The following is a 26,390-nucleotide window of genomic DNA, read 5'->3' on the forward strand; positions in this document are numbered from 1 at the left end:
ACAGGATGTACTCGCGGATCAATTACTTTGTGGTGGATAAGTCTCTACTGGCGGGGGCGGTCGATTTGGGGTACTCGGCGATTGTGGTCTCTGACCACGCGCCGCACTGGGTGGACTTGCGGGTGGATGGGGCACGCCCAACTCCCGTAGTGCAGATTAGATGTGGCGTTGCTAGCAGAGGAGGAGGTGTGTGAGCGGGTGAGGGTTGCCATTCGGGAGTATGAGGAGCTGAAGGACATGGGTGAGGTTTTGGCCCCCACGCTACGAGAGGCGCTCAAGGCAGTGGTTAGGGGGGGTGTTTATATCGATCCGGGCGCACAGGGACAGGACAGAGCAGGCAGAGATGGCTGGGCTGGTGTATGAGATTCTGTGGGTGGATAGGAAGTACTCGAAGGCCCCTGAGTCTGGCTGTTGAAGGAGTGGCGGGAGACTCCAGATAGAGATCAGGCTGGGGTGAATGGGGCATTTGAGGTTATATGAATCGTAGTCCCCGGCGGGGGAGAGGGAATGCAACGTTTTCTAGATGGGTTGGAATTCCCCGAAGTGGAGCAGGATCTGGTAGAGGTGTTGGGGGCCCCCATTGGATTGGAGGAGGTAATGGAGGGTATGGAGGCGATGGAGGCAAGGAAGGCCCCGGGCAGGTTCCCGATACAATTTTATAAGAAGTTTTAGGAGGTTCTGGGGCCCCTACGGGTAAGGGCGCACAATGAGGCGAGGGAGAAGGGGGAGCTTCCCACTACGTTATCGAGGCGTCCATATCCTTGATTCTGATACAGGATAGGGACACGGAGCAGTGTGGACCTTACCGCCCGATCTCGCTGTGTGGTGAATGTATTCACCATAGTATAAACTGTCTGTTTAGTACTGTGGCCTATGGCCAGGAAATGGTAATATGATCTCCCGCGTCTGTATAGTACTGTGGTCTATGGCCAGGAAATAGTAATATGATCTACCACCATGTATTGTACAGGAGCTCTGGTGGGCTCCGCCTCTGGCTCTGCCCCCCCACCCCCGGGGCTGTATATAGACCTGGCCACCTGTGGGCGGCACTCATTGTTACTGAACTCACAGGCAGGCAAGTTCTCGGCTAATAAAGCCTCTGTTCACTTGTTCTCGTCATCTTGCAGAATTGACGGTACAACAATTCATTAACCGACGACATCACTATGGAAGCCGCTCTAAAGCCTGATAAACTCGACCTCGACGCACAAGCAACAGAAGCTAAGACGATCTTCTCCCACTGGCTCCGCTGTTTCGAGGCCTACTTCGACTCCTCTGAAACGCCTCCCTCCGATGCCCTCAAGCTGCGCCTCCTCCACACCCAGGTGAGCCATCGAATATCCGTGATGATTGAGAAAGCCGACACGTACGATGAGGCTGACGCGACACTGAAGATGCGTTTCGTGAAGCCCGTAAACGAGGTGTTCGCGTGGCACCTCCTCACTACCCGCCGTCAACACACCGGGGAATCGCTGGACGAGTACCTGGAGAACCTGACCCTACTCGCCAGAAACTGCAACTACCAGGATGTGAAGGCCGAGGAGCACATGAAGCTGCAGATCCGGGACACCTACGTGGCTGGGGTCCGGTCTAACTACATCAGGCAGCGACTGCTGGAAAACGGGGCCACGGACCTGCAGGACACAGTAAAACTAGCCACCTCATTAGAGGTGGCCTACCAGAGCCTCAGCGCGTTCCCCGCAGACCCAGCGAACCCCTTGTGGGCACCGCCGACGCGGCCCTCACCAGGTCCGACTATGTCACAGGCTTGTGCCGCGCTATGCCCGTCCAGACCGGAGGTCCGCTGTGCTACTTCTGCGGTCAGGGCTAACACCCCTCGGCAGCGTTGCCCAGCCCGCACTGCAACATGCAGCGACTGCGGCAAAAAGGAACATTTTGCCAGAGTCTGCCTGGCCCAACATAAAGCCCCAAAGTCTAAAGCGCCCCAGGCCCAATCCACGGACTCACAGGCCCACAGACCCCGCAATGTGGCTGCGTGTCGGCCGGGAACGCCCCCTTCAGACACGTCATCCGCCTCGTGCAACTCGTGGGGGTGCCATCTTTCACGCAGCCCGACACATGCGACTCATGGGGGCGGCCACCTTGACCGCCATCTTCAAAACCAACCGACACGTGCGACCGATGGGGGCGGCCATCTTGGTCGCCATATTCAACTCAGCCCGACACGTGCGACTCGTGGGGGCCGCCATCTTGTGACTCCGATACCTCCGACCACGCAGACTACCCGCAGCTTGGCGCCGTCACCCTCGACCAGTCGCAGCCAAAGCACCTGAGAAATTCAATGATGGTCGTCCGGGTCAACGGGCATGGGACCCCCTGTCTTTTCGACTCTGGGAGCACAGAGAGCTTCGTCCACCCCGACACGGTAAGGCGCTGCTCCCTCCACATCTACCCCGCGTCCCAGACATTCTCCCTTGCCTCCGGATCCCATTCGGTGCAGATCCAGGGGTGCTGAAAACGAAAAAATGAAAATCGCTTATTGTCACAAGTAGGCTTCAAATGAAGTTACTGTGAAAATCTCCTAGTCGCCACATTCCGGCGCCTGTTCGGGGAGGCTGGTATAGGAATTGAACCATGCTGCCTTGGTCTGCTTTCAAAGTCAGCGATTTAGCCCTGTGCTAAACAGCCCCACCCTCGAACCTCACGATACAGGGCTCAGAGTACATCCAATTTAAACTGTACGTCCTCCCTCACCTTTGCGCCCCCCTACTGCTTGGACTAGACTTCCAATGCAGTCACCGAATGCTGACCCTAAAGTTCGGCGGACCATTACTCCCCCTCACAGTATGTAGCCTCGCGACCCATAAGGTCGCCCCCCCCCGCCCACTCTTCGCGAATCTCACCCCCGATTGTAAACCCGTCGCCACCAGGAGCAGACGGTACAGTCACAAGACATGACTTTTATCAAGTCAGAGGTCCAGCGACTCTTGAGGGAGGGGGTCATCGAGGCCAGCAACAGCCCCTGGAGGGCACAAGTGGTAGTTGTCAGGACCGGGGAAAAGAATCGGATGGTTGTGGACTACAGCCAAACCATAAACCGGTTCACGCAACTGGATGCGTACCCCCTCCCCCGCATTGCGGAGATGGTCAACCAAATCGCGCAATACAGGGTTTTCTCCACGGTAGATCTGAAGTCAGCCTACCACCAGCTCCCGATCCGCCCAGAATATCTACACGGCTTTTGAAGCAGCCGGCCGACTCTTCCACTTCCTCAGGTTCCCTTTCAGCGTCACTAATGGGGTCTCCGTCTTCCAGAGAACAATGGACCGAATGGTGGACCAGTACGGGCTGCGGGCTACATACCCGTACTTGGACAATGTCACTATCTGCGGCCATGACCAGCAGGACCACGACGCCAACCTTCAGAGGTTCCTCCAAATCGCCCAATCCCTCAACCTCACATATAACAAGGAGAAGTGTGTTTTTCGCACAACCCGGCTAGCCATCCTCGGCTATGTCATGGAAAACGGAGTCTTAGGGCCCGACCTGGACCGCATGTGCCTCTCATGGAACTTCCCCTTCCCCACAGCCTCAAGGCCCTCAATAAGGTCGCCCCCCCCCCCACCCCCCTCCCCCCCCCCACCCCTCCGCCCGCTCTTCGCGAATCTCACCCCCGATTGTAAACCCGTCGCCACCAGGAGCAGACGGTACAGTCACAAGACATGACTTTTATCAAGTCAGAGGTCCAGCGACTCTTGAGGGAGGGGGTCATCGAGGCCAGCAACAGCCCCTGGAGGGCACAAGTGGTAGTTGTCAGGACCGGGGACCGGGGAAAAGGACCTCCCTCAAGAGTCGCTGGACCTCTGACTTGATAAAAGTCATGTCTTGTGACTGTACCGTCTGCTCCTGGTGGCGACGGGTTTACAATCGGGGGTGAGATTCGCGAAGAGCGGGCGGAGGGGTGGGGGGGGGGAGGGGGGTGGGGGGGGGGGACCTTATTGAGGGCCTTGAGGCTGTGGGGAAGGGGAAGTTCCATGAGAGGCACATGCGGTCCAGGTCGGGCCCTAAGACTCCGTTTTCCATGACATAGCCGAGGATGGCTATTCTCCTAACTATGCCCAGTGGGTCCCCAACTATGCGGACAAAGCCCGCCCACTTATTAAAGCCACGATATTCCCCTGGCGGCTGAGGCCCGCTCGGCCTTCAGCCACATCAAGGCCGATATAAGGCTGCAATGCACGGGGTGGATGAGTCCATCCCCTTCCAGGTAGAGAGCGATGCGTCAGACGTCGCCCTGGCTGCCACCCTCAACCAGGCGGGCAGGCCAGTAGCCTTCTTTCCCCGAACCCTCAACGCCTCCAAGATCCGACACTCCCCTGTCGAGAAGGAAGCTCAAGCCATCGTGGAAGCTGTGCGGAATTGGAGGCACTACTTAGGCGGTAGGAAGTTCACCCTCATCACCGACCAATGATCAGTTGCCTTTATGTTTGACAACGCACAATGGGGCAAAATAAAAAATGACAAAATCCTGAGGTGGAGGATCGAACTCTCCACCTACAATTACGATATCAAGTATCGTCCTGGGAAGCTCAACGAGCCCCCAGATGCCCTGTCCCGCTGCACATGCGCCAGCGCGCAAAAAGACCGACTTCGGGCCATCCACAATGACCTCTGTCACCCGGGGGTCACCCGGCTTACCCACTTTATTAAGGCCCGCAACCTGCCCTACTCCACCGAGGAGGTCAGGGCCATGTCCGGGGACTGCCACGTCTGCGCAGAGTGCAAACCGCACTTCTATCGGCCAGATAAGGCTCATCTGACAAAGGCCTCCCGGTCCTTTGAGTGCCTCAATATTGACTTCCAAGAACCCCTCTTGTCCACCAACCGCAATATATACTTCCTGACCGTCATTGACGAGTACTCCCGCTTCCCCTTCACTGTCCCTTGTCCCTACATGACCTCGGCCACTGTGATAAAGGCACTGCACAGCATCTTCACCCTGTTCGGTTTCCCTATATACATCCACAGTGACCGGGGCACATCGTTTATGAGCGATGAGCTGCGTCAATACCTGCTCAGTAAGGGCATCACCTCGAGCAGGACTATGAGCTACAACCCGCAGGGAAACGGGCAGGTTGGGAGGGAAAACGCGACGGTATGGAAGGCCGTTCTTCTTGCTCTCCAGTCTAGAAATCTCCCGATTCCCCGCTGGCAGGAGGTCCTCCCCGACGCGCTCCACTCCATTTGGTCGCTCCTCTGCACAGCCACGAATGAGACCCCTCACGACCGTGTGTTTGTCTTCCCCAGGAAGTCCACCTCCGGGGTCTTGCTTCCATCCTGGCTGACAACTCCGGGGCCCGTCCTTCTCCGGAAGTATACGAGGAGCCATAAGACCGACCCCCTGATCGAGAGGGTCCCGCTGCTGCACGCCAACCCCCGATACGCCTATGTCGCGCACCAAGTCGGACGGCAAGATACGGTCTCCCTACGGGACCTGGCGCCCTCTGGTTCCCCGGCCAACGCGCCCCCCCCCGCCGCCTACCGCCACCCCCCACACTCCTTGAGCACCCCAGGGGCTCCTGTACTGTCCAGCGCCTACACTGCCGCCATCCACCACCCCCCTGCCTACCCCCTCCCCTCAACCAACGCCGACACGCCGGACTGAAGCTCCAGACAACACGCTCTCGGAGTGATCAACTGCAACGCCCACACCCGCCGCACCGCCAGAGCTGAGGAGGTCCAAAAGAACAATCCGGCCTCCAGACAGACTGAATATATGATGACCCGACTTCACCCTGCCGGCCTTCATTTTTTTAACAGGGGTTGAATGTGGTGAATGTTTTCACCATAGTATAAACTGTCTGTTTAGTACTGTGGCCTATGGCCAAGAAATGGTAATTAGATCTACCCTGTCTGTATAGTACTGTGGCCTATGACCAGGAAATAGTAATACGATCTATCACCATGTATTGTACAGGAGCCCCAGGGGCTCTGCCTCTGGCTCCGTCCCCCCCCCCCCCCCCCCCGCGGACTGTATATAGACCTGGCCACCTGTGGGCGGCACTCATTGTTACTGAACTCACAGGCAGGCAAGTTCTCGGTTAATAAAGCCTCTGTTCACTCGTTCTCATCGTGTCTTGCAGTGAATTGATGGTACAACACGCTGCTAAATATGAATACCAAACTGCTGGCAAAGATCCAGGCCTCGTGGATCTAGGCCAGTACCGGGGGTGATAGGGGAGGACCAGTTGGGGTTTGTAAAGGGGAGGCATTTGCCAGCGAACGTCAGGCGCGTATTAAATGTGATAATGTTCCCAGTACGTTGACAGAGGGGGGAATTCAGTGAGGGTAATGTCAAAGGGAGCTGGGCAGCTTCTTTCTTGAAGGAAATGGGCACTGGCGGTTCATTTGTGTGTTGGATATGCCAACTAAGGTCATGGTTTATTGAGCAACAGTGACTCCTGCAGTTCAGAGAAGCACCACGCGGTGGGGAATGCCACCCGTAAGACAGACACCAGAATTCTGAAGCAATCGCTCAACGTGGAATTCAATCGCGGATGGAGACTTTCTTCACCCCCACCCACCCCCCCAACAGCCCAAAAGGACATTGGAAACCTTTGAGGGGTGCGCTCGAAGCATACCCTGTAGAGGCAAAACTCGTGGGAACCCCTTGCTCGTGGAGGAAACTCATCCGGGACATTACCTTTTTTTCAATAAATATTTTATTGAAAATTTTTGGTCAACCAACACAGTACATTGTGCATCCTTTACACAATATTATAACAACACAAATAACAATGACCTATTTTATAAACAAAAATGAATAAATAATAAATAACAAAAATGAAAACTAACCCTAATTGGCAACTGCCTTATCACAAGTAACACTCTCAAAAAATATAATTTAACAGTCCAATATATAATTATCTGTCGCAACGACCTATACATATTATACAGTATATATTAACAACCCTGAGAGTCCTTCTGGTTCCTCCTCCCCCCCCCTCCTCCCCCCCCTCCCCCCCCCCCGATCCTGGGCTGCTGCTGCTGCCTTCTTTTTTCCATTCCATCTATCTTTCTGCGAGGTATTCGACGAACGGTTGCCACCGCCTGGTGAACCCTTGAGCCGACCCCCTTAGAACGAACTTAATCCGCTCTAGCTTTATAAACCCCGCCATGTCATTTTTCCAGGTCTCCACCCCCGGGGGCTTGGCTTCTTTCCACATTAACAATATCCTGCGCCGGGCTACTAGGGACGCAAAGGCCAAAACATCGGCCTCTCTCGCCTCCTGCACTCCCGGCTCTTGTGCAACCCCAAATATAGCCAACCCCCAGCTTGGTTCGCGGACCCCCACTACTTTTGAAAGCACCTTTGTCACCCCCATCCAAAACCCCTGTAGTGCCGGGCATGACCAAAACATATGGGTATGATTCGCTGGGCTTCTCGAGCACCTCGCACACCTATCCTCCACCCCAAAAAATTTACTGAGCCGTGCTCCAGTCATATGCGCCCTGTGTAATACCTTAAACTGAATCAGGCTTAGCCTGGCACACGAGGACGACGAGTTTACCCTGCTTAGGGCATCTGCCCACAGCCCCTCCTCGATCTCCTCCCCCAGCTCTTCTTCCCATTTCCCTTTTAGTTCATCGACCATAGTCTCCCCTTCGTCCCTCATTTCCCTATATATATCTGACACCTTACCATCTCCCACCCATGTCTTTGAGATCACTCTGTCCTGCACCTCTTGTGTCGGGAGCTGCGGGAATTCCCTCACCTGTTGCCTCGCAAAAGCCCTCAGTTGCATATACCTGAATGCATTCCCTTGGGGCAACCCATATTTCTCGGTCAGCGCTCCCAGACTCGCGAACTTCCCATCCACAAACAGATCTTTCAGTTGCGTTATTCCTGCTCTTTGCCACATTCCATATCCCCCATCCATTCCCCCCGGGGCAAACCTATGGTTGTTTCTTATCGGGGACCCCCCCCCCCCCCAAGGCTCCAGTCTTTCCCCGATGCCGTCTCCACTGTCCCCAAATCTTCAGTGTAGCCACCACCACCGGGCTTGTGGTGTAGTTCCTCGGTGAGAACGGCAATGGGGCTGTCACCATAGCCTGTAGGCTAGTCCCCCTACAGGACGCCCTCTCTAATCTCTTCCACGCCGCTCCCTCCTCCTCTCCCATCCACTTACTCACCATTGAAATATTAGCGGCCCAATAATACTCACTTAGGCTCGGTAGTGCCAGCCCCCCCCTATCCCTGCTACGCTGTAAGAATCCCTTCCTCACTCTCGGGGTCTTCCCGGCCCACACAAAACCCATGATGCTCTTTTCAATCCTTTTTAAAAAAGCCTTCGTGATCACCACCGGGAGGCACTGAAACACAAAGAGGAATCTCGGGAGGACCACCATCTTAACCGCCTGCACCCTCCCTGCCAGTGACAGGGATACCATATCCCATCTCTTGAAATCCTCCTCCATTTGTTCCACCAACCGCGTTAAATTTAACCTATGCAATGTGCCCCAATTCTTGGCTATCTGGATCCCCAGGTAACGAAAGTCCCTTGTTACCTTCCTCAACGGTAGGTCCTCTATTTCTCTACTCTGCTCCCCTGGATGCACCACAAACAACTCACTTTTCCCCATGTTCAATTTATACCCTGAAAAATCCCCAAACTCCCCAAGTATCCGCATTATTTCTGGCATCCCCTCCGCCGGGTCTGCCACGTATAGTAGCAAATCGTCCGCATACAAAGATACCCGGTGTTCTTCTCCTCCTCTAAGTACTCCCCTCCACTTCTTGGAACCCCTCAACGCTATCGCCAGGGGCTCAATCGCCAGTGCAAACAATAATGGGGACAGAGGGCATCCCTGCCTTGTCCCTCTATGGAGCCGAAAATATGCAGATCCCCGTCCATTCGTGACCACGCTCGCCATCGGGGCCCTATACAACAGCTGCACCCATCTAACATACCCCTCTCCAAAACCAAATCTCCTCAACACCTCCCACAAATAATACCAATCCACTCTATCAAATGCTTTCTCGGCATCCATCGCCACTACTATCTCCGTTTCCCCCTCTGGTGGGGCCATCATCATTACCCCTAACAGCCTCCGTCTATTCGTGTTCAGCTGTCTCCCCTTCACAAACCCAGTTTGGTCCTCGTGGACCACCCCCGGGACACATTCCTCTATTCTCATTGCCATTACCTTGGCCAGGACCTTGGCATCTACATTTAGGAGGGAAATAGGTCTATCGGACCCGCATTGTAGCGGGTCCTTTTCCTTCTTTAAGAGAAGCGATATCGTTGCTTCAGACATAGTCGGGGGCAGTTGTCCCCTTTCCTTTGCCTCATTAAAGGTCCTCGTCAGTACCGGGGCGAGCAAGTCCACATATTTTCTATAGAATTCGACTGGGGATCCATCCGGTCCCGGGGCCTTTCCTGCCTGCATGCTCCTAATTCCTTTCACCACTTCTTCTACCTCGATCTGTGCTCCCAGTCCCACCCTTTCCTGCTCTTCCACCTTGGGAAATTCCAGCCGATCCAAGAAGCCCATCATTCTCTCCCTCCCATCCGGGGGTTGAGCTTCATATAATTTTTTATAAAATGTCTTGAACACTCCATTCACTCTCTCCGCTCCCCGCTCCATCTCTCCTTCCTCATCCCTCACTCCCCCTATTTCCCTCGCTGCTCCCCTTTTCCTCAATTGGTGTGCCAGCAACCTGCTCGCCTTCTCCCCATATTCGTACTGTACACCCTGTGCCTTCCTCCATTGTGCCTCTGCAGTGCCCGTAGTCAGCAAGTCAAATTCTACATGTAGCCTTTGCCTTTCCCTGTACAGTCCCTCCTCCGGTGCTTCCGCATATTGTCTGTCCACCCTCAAAAGTTCTTGCAGCAACCGCTCCCGTTCCTTACTCTCCTGCTTCCCTTTATGTGCCCTTATTGATATCAGCTCCCCTCTAACCACCGCCTTCAGCGCCTCCCAGACCACTCCCACCTGGACCTCCCCATTATCATTGAGTTCCAAGTACTTTTCAATGCACCCCCTCACCCTTAGACACACACCCTCATCTGCCATTAGTCCCATGTCCATTCTCCAGGGTGGGCGCCCTCCTGTTTCCTCCCCTATCTCCAAGTCTACCCAGTGTGGAGCGTGATCCGAAATGGCTATAGCCGTATACTCCGTTCCCCTCACCTTCGGGATCAACGCCCTTCCCAGCACAAAAAAGTCTATTCGCGAGTAGACTTTATGGACATAGGAGAAAAACGAGAACTCCTTACTCCTAGGTCTGCTAAATCTCCACGGGTCTACACCTCCCATCTGCTCCATAAAATCTTTAAGTACCTTGGCTGCTGCCGGCCTCCTTCCAGTCCTGGACTTCGACCTATCCAGCCCTGGTTCCAACACCGTATTAAAATCTCCCCCCATTATCAGCTTTCCCATCTCTAGGTCCGGAATGCGTCCTAGCATCCGCCTCATAAAATTGGCATCATCCCAGTTCGGGGCATATACGTTTACCAAAACCACCGTCTCCCCCTGTAGTTTGCCACTCACCATCACGTATCTGCCCCCGTTATCCGCCACTATAGTCTTTGCCTCGAACATTACCCGCTTCCCCACTAATATAGCCACCCCCCTGTTTTTCGCATCGAGCCCGAATGGAACACCTGCCCCACCCATCCTTTGCGTAGCCTAACCTGGTCTATCAGTTTCAGGTGCGTTTCCTGTAACATAACCACATCTGCCTTAAGTTTCTTAAGGTGTGCGAGTACCCGTGCCCTCTTTATCGGCCCGTTCAGCCCTCTCACGTTCCACGTGATCAGCCGGGTTGGGGGGCTTCCTACCACCCCCCCCTTGTCGATTAGCCATCCCCTTTTTCCAGCTCCTCACCCGGTTCCCACGCAGCTGTATCTCCCCCAGGCGGTGCCCCCCCCCGCCCATCCCCTCCCATACCAGCTCCCCCCTCTCCCCAGCAGCAGCAACCCAGTAATTCCCCCCTCCCACCCCCAACGCTAGATCCCCCGCTAGCGTAATTACTCCCCCCATGTTGCTCCCAGAAGTCAGCAAACTCTGGCCGACCTCGGCTTCCCCCCGTGACCTCGGCTCGCACCGTGCGACGCCCCCTCCTTCCTGCTTCTCTATTCCCGCCATGATTATCATAGCGCGGGAACCAAGCCCGCGCTTCTCCCTTGGCCCCGCCCCCAATGGCCAACGCCCCATCTCCTCCACCTCCCCTCCTCCCCCCATCACCACCTGTGGAAGAGAGAAAAGTTACCACCTCGCAGGATTAGTACATAAAACTCCTCTTTCCCCCCTTTTTAACCCCCCCCTCTTTGACGAATGTGATATAAAATAGTTACTTTAGAGATACTAGTTGATGTAATGTAGAAATAAGCCACTTTGATTCTGGCAGATAGAGACAAAGGGATTTGAGACCGCATGGAAAAAGCAGGAAGAGGTGTGTCTATGAGAGTGATGCTGCATTGATAGGGGCCAGAGAAAGGGATTGGAAGTGAGCCAATCAGAATAGATCAAACAGGTCAGGAGGGATATAGGCTGACCTATGGGCATCGAGTATGTGAAACTTGATAGCATTTGAATTGATTTTGCAGAGATCCCTTTGTCTCTTTGTTCATTCGCTTTCTGGAGTGTAGGAGACTGGATGTCTCTTATGTTTCTGTAAGGTGAATTAAGCTTGCAAGCTAAATAAATAACTTCTTTTTACATGCGAATCCATCTCGACTTTTATTGAGGCCAGACTGACGGAGAAAGAAATTTGGGAATCAACATTTGGTGCCGAAAACCGGGATTTCTCAGGGCGATCCTGATCCAACTGCGAAATCAGAATTAGACTGATTATGAACAGGAGGATGGGGAACAAAGGGCCCTCAATGTAGAACTGGAAAACGACCGCGCATTGATTGTTCCCCTCTTCTTATCGTCTGATTAGTCTGGTCACTCGAGGTTGGCACAGAAAGACCGCCTCGACGAAATCACAGGTCAGTCTGGGGATTAGCATTTTAATTGATGGGATTTCATCGAGTTAATTCGGCTGGGGTAGGCTGTATTGTTGATGTAACATTTAAAATATAAATGGTTCAACTTCATTTGTGAGTTAATTCGGCTGGGGTAGGCTGTATTGTTGATGTAATATTTAAAATATAAATGGTTCAACTTTATTTGTGAGTTAATTCGGTTGGGTTACGTTATGAGAGGTAGATGTAACATTTGAAATTGAAAATGGTTCACCTCTATATGTCTGTGTGTTAAAAATATAGTTGATTAAGCTAAAATTGTCTCCTTGGACTGTATTGGTGAAAAACGCAGTTCCGAGGGCTAGTTGAGATTGTGGGGAATGCTGCATATTGGTTGAAGCAGAAGTCTCTCAAAGGGTTAACAGCAGCAGGCAAAGTCATGCCAGACAGTGCTTCTCGCTCAGGCCTTGAGATAACAGCGCCAGTCGCTAGTGTAATCGGATACCTTTCCTTTGAGTCAGTGAACTCCAGCAAAGTTACGTTTTGAATTAATTAAAGGAAACCAGTGGGTTTCTCCACCTCTTTGATAAAAGTTATTATTTTCGAAAGCAATTGATTGAAATTGCCAGAATCTTAAGTTTTACTTACGTGAAATAAGGTTTATCTCATTTTATCTGGAGATTAATAGAAACTTAAAGAAGATCATGGACACCATTTTAAAAAGTGTCAATCTGGAGATGATAGTTGATTTTGCTAATACTTATGTGTATGTAAAAGAAAAAAAACTTGTTAAAAGAAAAATTGTTAAGATAAAGAAATAATTAAGTTGTAAATGTTATACAAGTTTGTGTTACGCAAATTGTAAATTTAGTTCTGAGTTGAGATCAGAGCTAAGCTTGCAAGTTGCAGTAATTCAATTTGAATTTTCAAACATTTTTAAGTTTGAAAAAAAAAAGAGCAAATAGAGAAAAGAAGGACACAGATCTTGAATGCGTTGAATAGCACATTTCAAAGGCCCATAAATTTTTCTGTTATCTTCGACCTAAAACCTAGGAAGACTGAAGAGCCAGAGGAATTTCTGGATGTTTTAATGAAATCTACCGGGGGCAGTCAGGCGATTTGCTGTATCAAAATGGTCAGAATTCCCCTCAATACTGTGCTATGTTGATGCATTGCCTACCACCTTCTGTGGTTACTGCTGTGAAATGTAATAACATGAATTGGACAGAGAACGACCCTTCCCAGATGGCAAGGGCAGTCGGATTTTACTGGAAGGAGGGTGTAGGCCAAGAAGGAGGCTCAGTTACAAAGGTTAAGACTGAGTATGTAATGAAAAAGGATGATCTGCGACCCCAACAAGCGGCAGAAATGGTAGTTTACCAGCAGGAGCCCCAATATAGTGACTTTGGGTGGGTGGATCAGTGAAGAGGAGGATGAGACAACAGTGCTATATTTCTATCACCCCCTAGTGGTGGACGTTAGACGTTGAACAGTCACTGCATCACGTTACCCTGGCCTATGACAGAACTGGACGAAACAGGGAGTTGGAGGACAAATACCGGCCATTACTTGAGACCGAATGGCCAGTCAAGGTTACAGCCACAGTCACGGGAAAAGAAGGTACAGCCGATTTTGTTACAATATCACCACATTTATGGCCACAGTCAGCTTCGGTAAGCCCTCATATTACACGTCAGGTCCATGACCAGTACCATGCCAGGGATATGGGGCGAATGGTCAGGAGGGCAGTGGATCATTCAGATCCAACAGACTACGCACTTCAAGTCATGCCGGACGGCACTACCATAAAATATTTTGAGGTCCCTGAAACGATTAACACTCGACTGCAGCATCACAGGGGACATGATGTGTTGGAATATGTCAATCCACAGGTCTGGGCGGAATACCCATCACAAGTGGGAAAGACAAATGTTACACCTATTAAGGTGATGATTAAGGATCATGTAAAGCTACCTTCCATTCGACAATACCCCCTGAAATCTCAAGCTGCTCCATCAATAGATAAATTAATTCAAGAGCTGTTGAAACAGGGTATTTTGGTCCCTTGCCAATCAGAATGTAACACCCCCATACTTGCTGTGCCTAAACCAGCCAAACCAGACCAGTACCGATTAGTACAGGATTTACGTTCAATCAATGCCATCGCATAGCCATTACATGCTCTCACCCTCGAACAGGATATTACGGTGTATAGCTCCCACTCGGTAATCGCACTATTGGGGCAACTGCAGACTCAGCATCTTACCGCAGCTCGTCAGAATAGGTATGAGATATACCTTTTGAACAATCCACGTCTGACATTTAAATACTGTACCACTATCAATCCAGCCTGTTTTCTTAGCGGTCCCCCTGTCCATGAGGATGCGCCTGGTCACGACTGTTTAGCCTTGATTCAGGAAACTACAACAATAAGGGACGATCTGAGTGATATTCCGTTAGAACAACCTGACATGATTATGTATGTTGATGGCAGTGCATTAGTAAGCCCCACTGGCCGGAGACTGTCCGGTTATGCAATCATAGATCAGGATGGTCTGATTCGAGAAGCAGCAGCTTTCCAGACCCCTTACTCAGCTCAACAAGCCAAACTTTTTGCCCTCACCCGTGCATGTATACTTGGGGGAGATCGCCGGGTAAATATCTACACTGACTCCCGATATGCTTTCGGGGTAGTTCATGACTTCGGACAACTCTGGAAGAATAGGGGATTCCTTACCTCGGCAGGCACAGAAATATCCAACCGGGGTTTAGTTAATGACCTACTGCAGGCCCTCCTTCTGCCAGCGCAGATTTCCGTCATTAAATGCGCTGCCCACACGAATGGTACAACCCCAGTTGACGTTGATAATGAACGAGCAGATCGTGCAGCGCGAACAGCCGCGCAAATTCAGCAAGTGATGGTGCCTAAGGTGTTAAGTCAGACTAAACGATCTACTATAAATATGTCTGCTTCTGACAAGTCAATGCCAACCATCCAAGACGTCATAAGGTTACAGGAGGATGCTCCTGAGAGTGATAAACAAATGTGGAAACGGTTAGGTTGTACATATGATTCTGTTTCCTCTTTATGGACCACGCCTGCACATCAGACTTGTATGTCTGATGTGCTGGCTTTATGGGTCATTGAATGTGTACACTTTGCAACTCATTGTGGGGCTCGAGGGACTAGTGATTTGTTTTTTTAATAAATATTTTATTGAAAATTTTTGGTCAACCAACACAGTACATTGTGCATCCTTTACACAATATAATAACAACACAGATAACAATGACCTATTTTATATAAACAAAAAACAAAAAACAAAAAATGAATAAATATTAAATAACAAAAATGAAAACTAGCCCTAATTGGCAACTGCCTTATCACAAGCTACACCCCCCCCCGCCCACCCACCCCCACCCCTCCCCCCCCCCCTCCCCCCGCCAAATCCTGGGCTGCTGCTGCTGCCTTCTTTTTCCCCCCATCTATCTATCCGCAAGATATTCGACGAACGGTTGCCACCGCCTGGTGAACCCTTGAGCCGACCCCCTTAGGACGAACTTAATCCGCTCTAGCTTTATAAACCCCGCCATGTCATTTATCCAGGTCTCCACCCCCGGGGGCTTGGCTTCTTTCCACATTAACAATATCCTGCACCGGGCTACTAGGGACGCAAAGGCCAAAACATCGGCCTCTCTCGCCTCCTGCACTCCCGGCTCTTGTGCAACCCCAAATATAGCCAACCCCCAGCTTGGTTCGACCCGGACTCCTACTACTTTTGAAAGCACCTTTGTCACCCCCATCCAAAACCCCTGTAGTGCCGGGCATGACCAAAACATATGGGTGTGATTCGCTGGGCTTCTCGAGCACCTCGCACACCTATCCTCCACCCCAAAAAATTTACTGAGCCGTGTTCCAGTCAAATGCGCCCTGTGTAATACCTTAAACTGAATCAGGCTTAGCCTGGCACACAAGGACGACGAGTTTACCCTGCTTAGGGCATCTGCCCACAGCCCCTCCTCGATCTCCTCCCCTAGCTCTTCTTCCCATTTCCCTTTTAGTTCATCCACCATAGTCTCCCCTTCGTCCCTCATTTCCCTATATATATCTGACACCTTACCATCCCCCACCCATGTCTTTGAGATCACTCTGTCCTGCACCTCTTGTGTCGGGAGCTGCGGAAATTCCCTCACCTGTTGCCTCGCAAAAGCCCTCAATTGCATATACCTGAATGCATTCCCTTGGGGCAACCCATATTTCTCGGTCAGCGCTCCCGGACTCGCGAACTTCCCATCCACAAATAGATCTTTCAGTTGCGTTATTCCTGCTCTTTGCCACATTCCATATCCCCCATCCATTCCCCCCGGGGCAAACCTATGGTTGTTTCTTATCGGGGACCCCCCCAATGCTCCAGTCTTTCCCCTATGTCGTCTCCACTGTCCCCAAATCTTCAGTGTAGCTACCACCACCGGGCTTGTGGTGTAGTTCCTCGGTGAGAACGGCAATGGGGCTGTCACCATCGCCTGCAGGCTAGTCCCCCTACAGGACGCCCTCTCTAATCTCTTCCACGCCGCTCCCTCCTCCTCTCCCATCCACTTACTCACCATTGAAATATTAGCGGCCCAATAGTACTCACTTAGGCTCGGTAGTGCCAGCCCCCCCCTATCCCTACTACGCTGTAAGAATCCCTTCCACACTCTCGGAGTCTTCCCGGCCCAAACAAAACCCATGATGCTCTTTTCTATCCTTTTAAAAAAAGCCTTCGTGATCACCACCGGGAGGCACTGAAACACAAAGAGGAATCTCGGGAGGACCACCATCTTAACCGCCTGCACCCTCCCTGCCATTGACAGGGCTACCATATCCCATCTCTTGAAATCTTCCTCCATCTGTTCCACCAACCGCGTTAAATTTAACCTGTGCAATGTGCCCCAATTCTTAGCTATCTGGATCCCCAGGTAACGAAAGTCTCTTGTTACCTTCCTCAACGGTAGGTCCTCTATTTCTCTACTCTGCTCCCCTGGATGCACCACAAACAGCTCACTCTTCCCCATGTTCAATTTATACCCTGAAAAATCCCCAAACTCCCCAAGTATCCGCATTATTTCTGGCATCCCCTCCGTCGGATCCGCCACATATAGTAGCAAATCATCCGCATACAAAGATACCCGGTGTTCTTCTCCTCCCCTAAGTACTCCCCTCCATCTCTTGGAACCCCTCAGCGCTATCGCCAGGGGCTCAATCGCCAGTGCAAACAGTAATGGGGACAGAGGACATCCCTGCCTTGTCCCTCTATGGAGCCGAAAATATGCCGATCCCCGTCCATTCGTGATCACACTCGCCACTGGGGCCCTATACAACAGCTGCACCCATCTAACATACCCCTCTCCAAAACCAAATCTCCTCAACACCTGCCACAAATAATCCCATTCCACTCTATCAAATGCTTTCTCGGCATCCATCGCCACTACTATCTCCGTTTCACCCTCTGGTGGGGCCATCATCATTACCCCTAACAGCCTCCGTATATTCGTGTTTAGCTGTCTCCCCTTCACAAACCCAGTTTGGTCCTCGTGAACCACCCCCGGGACACATTCCTCTATTCTCATTGCCATTACCTTGGCCAGGACCTTGGCATCCACATTTAGGAGGGAAATTGGTCTATAGGACCCGCATTGTAGCGGGTCCTTTTCCTTCTTTAAGAGAAGCGATATCGTTGCTTCAGACATAGTCGGGGGCAGTTGTCCCCTTTCCTTTGCCTCATTAAAGGTCCTCGTCAGTACCGGGGCGAGCAGGTCCAAATATTTTCTATAAAATTCAACTGGGAATCCGTCCGGTCCCGGGGCCTTTCCCGTCTGCATACTCCTAATTCCTTTCACCACTTCTTCTACCTCGATCTGTGCTCCCAGTCCCACCCTTTCCTGCTCTTTCACCTTGGGAATTTCCAGCCGATCCAAAAAGTCCATCATTTTCTCCCTCCCATCCGGGGGTTGAGCTTCATATAATTTTTTATAAAATGTCTTGAACACTTCATTCACTCTCTACGCTCCCCGCTCCATCTCTCCTTCCTCGTCCCTCACTCCCCCTATTTCCCTCGCTGCTCCCCTTTTCCTCAATTGGTGTGCCAGCAATCTGCTCGCCTTCTCCCCATATTCATACTGTACACCCTGCGCCTTCCTCCATTGTGCCTCTGCAGTCAGCAAGTCAAATTCCACATGCAGCCTTTGCCTTTCCCTGTACAATCCCTCCTCCGGTGCTTCCGCATATTGTCTGTCCACCCTCAAAAGTTCTTGCAGCAACCGTTCCCGTTCCTTACTCTCCTGCTTCCCTTTATGTGCCCTTATTGATATCAGCTCCCCCCTAACCACCGCCTTCAACGCCTCCCAGACCACTCCCACCTGGACCTCCCCATTGTCATTGAGTTCCAAGTACTTTTCAATACATCCCCTCACCCTTAGACACACCCCCTCATCCGCCATTAGTCCCATGTCCATTCTCCAGGGTGGGCGCCCTCCTGTTTCCTCCCCTATCTCCAAGTCCACCCAGTGTGGGGCATGATCCGAAATGGCTATAGCCGTATATTCCGTTCCCCTCACCTTCGGGATCAATGCCCTACCCAGCACAAAAAAGTCTATGCGCGAATAGACTTTATGGACATAGGAGAAAAACGAGAACTCCTTACTCCTAGGTCTACTGAATCTCCACAGGTCCACACCTCCCATCTGCTCCATAAAATCCTTAAGCACCTTGGCTGCTGCCGGCCTCCTACCAGTCCTGGACTTCGACCTATCCAGCCCTGGTTCCAACACCGTGTTAAAGTCTCCCCCCATTATCAGCTTTCCCGTCTCTAGGTCCGGAATGCGTCCTAGCATTCGCCTCATAAAATTGGCATCATCCCAGTTCGGGGCATACACGTTTACCAAGACCACCATCTCTCCCTGTAGTTTGCCACTCACCATCACGTATCTGCCCCCGTTATCCGCCACTATAGTCTTTGCCTCGAACATTACCCGCTTCCCCACTAATATAGCCACCCCCCGGTTTTTCGCATCCAGCCCCGAATGGAACACCTGCCCCACCCATCCTTTGCGCAGCCTAACCTGGTCTATCAGTTTCAGGTGCATTTCCTGTAACATAACCACATCTGCTTTAAGTTTCTTAAGGTGTGCAAGTACCCGTGCCCTCTTTATCGGCCCGTTCAGCCCTCTCACGTTCCACGTGATCAGCCGGGTTGGGGGGCTTCCTACCACGCCCCCTCCTTCCTGCTTCTCTATTCCCGCCATAATTATCATAGCGCGGGAGCCAAGCCCGCGCTTCTCTCTTGGCCCCGCCCCCCATGGCCAACGCCCCATCTCCTCTCCCTCCCCACCTCCCCCCATCACCACCTGTGGGAGAGAGAAAAGTTACCATACCGCAGGATTAGAACATAAAACCCCTCTTCGCCCCCCACATTCGCCCCACCACTTTGTCCAAACGTTCTTTTTAATAATCCACTCATTCCAGTTTTTCTTCTACAATAAAAGTCCACGCTTCATCCGCCGTTTCAAAGTAGTGGTGCCTCCCTTGATATGTGACCCACAGTCTTGCCGGTTGCAGCATTCCAAATTTTATCTTCCTTTTATGAAGCACCGCCTTGGCCCGATTAAAGCTCGCCCTCCTTCTCGCCACCTCCGCACTCCAGTCTTGATAAACGCGGATCACCGCGTTCTCCCATTTACTGCACCGAGTTTTCTTCGCCCATCTAAGGACCATTTCTCTATCCTTAAAACGGAGGAATCTCACCACTATGGCTCTGGGAGTTTCTCCTGCTCTCGGTCCTCGCGCCATAACTCGGTATGCTCCCTCCACCTCCAACGGACCCGTCGGGGCCTCCGCTCCCATTAACGAGTGCAGCATCGTGCTCACATACGCCCCGACGTCCGCCCCCTCCACACCTTCAGGAAGACCAAGAATCCTCAGGTTGTTCCTCCTTGCGTTGTTTTCCAGTGCCTCCAACCTCTCCACACATCGTTTCTGATGTGCCTCCTGTATCTCCGTCTTCACCACCAGGCCCTGTATATCGTCCTCATTCTCGGCTGCCTTCGCCTTCACGACCCGAAGCTCCTGCTCCTGGGTCTTTTGTTCCTCCTTTAGCCCTTCGATCGCCTGTAGTATCGGGGCCAACAGCTCTTTCTTCATTTCCTTTTTCATCTCTTCCACGCAGCATTTCAAGAACTCTTGTTGTTCAGGGCCCCATGTGAAACTGCCACCTTCCGACGCCATCTTGGTTTTTGCTTGCCTTCCTTGCCGCTGTTCCAAAGGATCCGCTGCAATCCGGCCACTTTCCTCTCCTTTTTCCATCCGTGTCCAGGGGGAATTCCCTTCTGGTTTACCGCACGGTGTTTTTAGCCGTTAAAATTGCCGTTGGGGCTCCTATCACGAGCCCAAAAGTCCGTTCCACCGGGAGCTGCCGAAACGTGCGACTTAGCTGGTCATCGCCGCACCCGGAAGTCGGACTAGTGATTTGTTGCTGGACACTTGGTGGCACCCTAAAATGCAGGGGTTGGCCCAAAGTATCAGTAATCGGTGTTTGATTTGTCAGCAATATAACACCGGAAAAGGTATCCCTTGTGGGAAGGGGCAAACCCAGTGGTCCCTTTGAGACGCTCCAAATGGATTACATTGAATTGGAAAGGTGTCAATGTTACAAATATGTTTTGGTCATTGTGGATGTGTTCAGCAGATGGGTTGAGGTGTATCCGACTATCGATAATAAAGCTGCTACTGTGGTTAAAGTCTTGATGAGGGAAATCATTCCCCGGTACGGTATACCAGCTCAGTTAAGTTCTGATAATGGGCCTCATTTTATTGGACAAATTAACAAGGAGTTTTGCTCCCAGTTGGGCATACGCCAGCAGTTACACTGTGCTTACAGACCGCAGGCGGCCGGGTTGGTTGAGAGACACAATCAGACCCTCAAAACTAAATTGGCTAAATTAAGAGCAGACACGGGACTGACATGGCTTAAGTTGCTCCCCGTTGCCCTCTTCCAGCTGCGGGTTACAACTGCGGGACCGGCCCGGCTCTCTCCCGCCGAGATTCTTTATGGCAGGCCTCTTAGAACTCCCTGGAGCCTGCAGGCTCCCAGACTGGTTCAGTTTCATCAGATGACTGAAGAAATGACCACCTATGTTCTAGCCCTTATGCAAGTGCTCAAGGAACTCCATGGCCAAGTCCGCGCGGCTCACCAGCCATTGCCCCCAGTACCTAGCTCACTTTCAGTCCAGCCCGGTAGTTATGTCATGGTCAAAAATTGGACTAGGAAGGGGTCGGAGCCGCGATGGGACGGGCCCTTCCAAGTTCTCCTTACCACCCCCACAGCAGTTAAAGTGGAGGGGCGAAGTGCTTGGGTCCACCTACATCACTGTAAATTGAGTCTATCTCCACTACTGTAAAAGGTCGGATACTAACCTGCCTCCCTTCTCCAGTGCTATTTTACAGGTGTGGAGCATGATGGAGTGGCTACGCATCGTCTGTCTGATATTTGGCCTCACTTCGCTTGGCGTGTTATTGGCGATGGACATGGAAAAGGGGAATATTATGTATCTGTGTCGCCCCAACCAATCTACAAGGATACATCACCTATGCAAAGGTGATGTTCTTCGCTGCCCCCATAGACGAGGACATGGTATCGACTCATGGAAGGTCATCAAAGTTAAGGAGAATGCAGGAGTCATGAAGCAGTTGCACCGGTCCCGGCGATGGGAAGGGAACATTACATGGACATTGCCTTGTTTTTGGAATACATGTAAATTTGATTTTGGATGTGTTAAGAGTGGTACAATAAAGGTAAAATCAGGCTGTCAGAAGAGTGTAGGAAGAGGCTATGAGAAAGAGAAAGGGACTAGAGAGAGGATGGGGCGTATGAGAAGGGAAGTACAGCTAGAACGTAGGTTACCGGGAGATACACTTAAGTTAATTAAAGGCCAAACTGAGGAACACCCGGGTAGTAGTCAGTGATCGGAATTATTTTATTTGCGGCCTTACCATCTTGGGAAATGAAACCTTGGGAGCCCTCGGGGCAATAACTAAGGAGTTGTCTCAGCTACGGTTGTTTGCAATGCAGAACCGGTATGCTCTTGACTATCTTCTGGCCCGTGAGGGTGGGGTATGCGCCATAGTACAGGGCAAGTGTATCATGGGAGTTCAGGACTTGACCGCTAACATCACTAAATTTATGGATCGCATACGGGATCACTTGGACGGGATGCAGGATCCTGGCTCTAGGGGTAACTGGGGATTTGGAGGATGGAAGGACTGGTTGATAAATATGGCCATGTATCTAGTGGTAGCTATCGGCTGCATCTTTGTGGGCCTGGCCATCCTTAAATGTGTGATGGGTAGAATGCGGGGTGCACTGGATCAGATCACCGCCCCAATCACCGAAAAAAAAATTTAACTGTTAAAATCCATGAGGGTGAGGCAGATGAAGGGGGGCTAAGACAGGAATTGGAAATGCAGCGATGGATCTTTTTAGATGAGGAACCGTAGCTATGGATTGGATAGTTCGGTTATCATGGAATGATAAAAGGAGGGAATGACGAATGTGATATAAAATAGTTACTTTAGAGATACTAGTTAATGTAATGTAGAAATAAGCCACTTTGATTCTGGCAGATAGAGACAAAGGGATTTGAGACCGCATGGAAAAAGCAGAAAGAGGTGTGTCTATGAGAGTGATGCTGCATTGATCGGGGCCAGAGAAAGGGATTGGAAGTGAGCCAATCAGAATAGATCAAACAGGTCAGGAGGGATATAGGCTGACCTATGGGCGTCGAGTATGTGAAACTTGATACCATTTGAATTGATTTTGCAGAGATCCCTTTGTCTCTTTGTTCATTCGCTTTCTGGAGTGTAGGAGACTGGATGTCTCTTATGTTTCTGTAAGATGAATTAAGCTTGCAAGCTAAATAAATAACTTCTTTTTACATGCAAATCCATCTCGACTTTTATTGAGGCCAGACTGACGGAGAAAGAAATTTGGGAATCAACATCTTCGCCCCCCCACATTCGCCCCACCACTTTGTTCAAACGTTCTTTTTAATAACCCGCTCATTCCAGTTTTTCTTCCACAATAAAAGTCCACGCTTCATCCGCCGTCTCAAAGTAGTGGTGCCTCCCTTGATATGTGACCCACAGTCTTGCCGGTTGCAGCATTCCAAATTTTATCTTCTTTTTATGAAGCACCGCCTTGGCCCGATTAAAGCTCGCCCTCCTTCTCGCCACCTCCGCACTCTAGTCTTGATAAACGCGGATCACCGCGTTCTCCCATTTACTGCTCCGAGTTTTCTTTGCCCATCTAAGGACCATTTCTCTATCCTTAAAACGGAGGAATCTCACCACTATGGCTCTGGGAATTTCTCCTGCTCTCGGTCCTCGCGCCATCACTCGGTATGCTCCCTCCACCTCCAACGGACCCGCCGGGGCCTCCGCTCCCATTAACGAGTGCAGCATCGTGCTCACATATGCCCCGATGTCCGCTCCCTCCGCACCTTCAGGAAGACCGAGAATCCTCAGGTTGTTCCTCCTTGCGTTGTTCTCCAGTGCCTCCAACCTTTCTACACATCGTTTCTGATGTGCCTCATGCGTCTCCGTCTTCACCACCAGGCCCTGTATGTCGTCCTCATTCTCGGCTGCCTTTGCCTTCACGACCCGAAGCTCCCGCTCCTGGGTCTTTTGTTCCTCCTTTAGCCCTTCGATCGCCTGTAGTATCGGGGCCAACAGCTCCTTCTTCATTTCCTTTTTGAGCTCTTCCACACAGCATTTCAAGAACTCTTGTTGTTCAGGGCCCCATGTTAAACTGCCACCTTCCGACGCCATCTTGGTTTTTGCTTGCCTTCCTTGCCGCTGTTCTAAAGGATCCACTGCAATCCGGCCACTTTCTCCTCCTTTTTCCATCCGTATCCAGGGGGGATTCCCTTCTGGTTTACCGCACAGTGTTTTTAGCCATCAAAATTGCCGTTGGGGCCCCTATCAAGAGCCCAAAAGTCCGTTTCACCTGGAGCTGCTGAAACGTGCGACTCAGCTGGTCATCGCCGCACCCGGGAGTCATCCGGGACATTACCAAGCACGGGGGAAGTTTCTTGAGGGACGGGCAGGAATGACCTGGAGGCTTTGGAGGGAGCTCACAAACTGCCAGACAACGCAGCCACCAAACCCATGGAGCTCCACCTGCCCCACACGTGGCACAGTCTGCAGATTCCACATGGGACTTGGCGGCCACCTCAGGACCAATCAAACTGGAAATGAAAGCAATTCAGCCTTGATCTGGAGGGACTGACTAAGAGCGAGAAAAAAATTAGAAAGCCCAGAGATCCAGTATTTTCCCACTTACATTTCTTTAAAGTAGCCAGATTTGTTTCCAGAACAGCGATCTTATTGGTCAAGACATCAATCTCTTTGACTTTAACCAAGGCGTCCTTTATCTCCTGGAAGGATATCTGAAACAATTAGAAAAGTTAGTTTTCAGTCCTCCTCTTGTTGAGTGTGTCAGAGATGCAGAGATGGAAGGAGGCATCTCTCTATGCTTACAGTGTTCCCTCAGTACTGACCCTATGACAGTGCAGCACCCCCCAGTACTCACCCTCTGACAGTGCAGCTCTCCCTTAGTACTGACCATCCGACAGTGCAGCAGTCCCCCAGTACTGACCCTATGACAGTGCTGCACTCCCTCAGTACTGACCCGATGACAGTGCAGCACTCCCTCAGTACTGACCCTCTGACAGTGCAGCACTCCCTCAGTACCGATCCTCTGACAGTGCAGCACTCCCTCAGTATTGACCCTATGACAATGTAGCGCTTCCTCAGTAGTGACCTTCTGACAGTGCGGCAGTCCCTCAGTACTGACCCTCTGACAGTGCAGCACTCCGTCAATGCCAACCCTCTGACAGTGCAGCACTCCCTCAGTACTGACCCTCTGACAGTGCAGCACTCCCTCAGTACCGATCCTCTGACAGTGCAGCACTCCCTCAGTATTGACCCTATGACAATGTAGCGCTTCCTCAGTAGTGACCTTCTGACAGTGCGGCAGTCCCTCAGTACTGACCCTCTGACAGTGCAGCACTCCGTCAATGCCAACCCTCTGACAGTGCAGCACTCTCTCAGTACTGTCCCTCTGACAGTGCAGCACTCCCTCAGTACTGACCCTCTGACAGTGCAGCACTCCCTCAGTACTGTCCATCTGACAGTGCAGCACTCCCTCAGTACTGAGCCTCTGACAGTGCAGCACTCCCTCAGTACTGACCCTCTGACAGTGCAGCACTCCCTCAGTACTGACCCTCTGACAGTGCAGCACTCCCTCAGTACCGATCCTCTGACAGTGTAGCACTCCCTCAGTATTGACCCTACGACAATGTAGCACTTCCTCAGTAGTGACCCTCTGACAGTGCGGCAGTCCCTCAGTACTGACCCTCTGACAGTGCAGCACTCCGTCAATGCCAACCCTCTGACAGTGCAGCACTCCCTCAGTACTGACCCTCTGACAGTGCAGCACTCTCTCAGTACTGTCCCTCTGACAGTGCAGCACTCCCTCAGTACTGCCCCTCTGACAGTGCAGCACTCCCTCAGTACTGTCCGTCTGACAGTGCAGCACTCCCTCAGTACTGAGCCTCTGACAGTGCAGCACTCCCTCAGTACTGACCCTCTGACAGTGCAGCACTCCCTCAGTACTGACCCTCTGACAGTGCAGCACTCCCTCAGTACTGACCCACTGACAGTGCAGCACTCCCTCAGTACTGACCCTCTAACAGTGCAGCACTCCCTCAGTACTGACCCTCTGACAGTGCAGCACTCCCTCAGTACAGATCCTCTGACAGTGCAGCACTCCCTCAGTACTGACCCTCTGACAGTGCAGCACTCCCTCAGTACTGACCCTCTGACAGTGCAGCACTCTCTCAGTACTGACCCTCTGACAGTGCAGCACTCCCTCAGTACTGTCCCTCTGACAGTGCAGCACTCAATGTTCTATACTCTAACCAGTGCCCAGCCCATTCAAAAGGGGTCTCTCTTTGACGATGGAGATTCAAAATTTCCTCATAAGTATTACGATCCCTGACGAGACCCCAACAGTGGCTGAGATACCGGACAGGAACCCCAATATTTCATTGTAACTTTGTAAGACATTGAGGAAAGGATACCTCGCTCCAGGTGTAATTTCACAAAGAAATGGGGATATGGTTTATTAAAACAAACTTTATTACTAACACAGTATTAAAATATCTTTAACATCGTAAAGAGAAACAGCTTTCAATCACCCGTTGTGAACAATGCTGAATAATGTCAATGAAACATTAATTCCTAATTACAGGTTTATCTCCACTCAAGCAAAACACACTTCAGGACAAAATCCACTTGTAAATGTAGTTAGCCAATCCAGGAATATTGGCTGCATAGCTATGTCTTGGATTTACTGCTTT

At 51.4% G+C, this 26,390-nt stretch overlaps 1 protein-coding gene across 1 annotated transcript in view; it reads right to left on the reverse strand.

The window, feature by feature from the left end:
- LOC140386473 (complement C1q tumor necrosis factor-related protein 3-like) overlaps positions 1-26,390 on the reverse strand; it is a 67,098-nt gene that overhangs the window by 14,724 nt on the left and 25,984 nt on the right. The window contains exon 3 of the mRNA XM_072468846.1: positions 24,311-24,416. Within this exon, the coding sequence (XP_072324947.1) occupies positions 24,311-24,416 (106 nt within the window). The remainder of the gene's footprint in view (positions 1-24,310; positions 24,417-26,390) is intronic.

The sequence above is a fragment of the Scyliorhinus torazame genome, chromosome 12 (genome assembly GCF_047496885.1).
Source record: "Scyliorhinus torazame isolate Kashiwa2021f chromosome 12, sScyTor2.1, whole genome shotgun sequence".
In the NCBI taxonomy this organism is placed as follows: domain Eukaryota; kingdom Metazoa; phylum Chordata; class Chondrichthyes; order Carcharhiniformes; family Scyliorhinidae; genus Scyliorhinus; species Scyliorhinus torazame.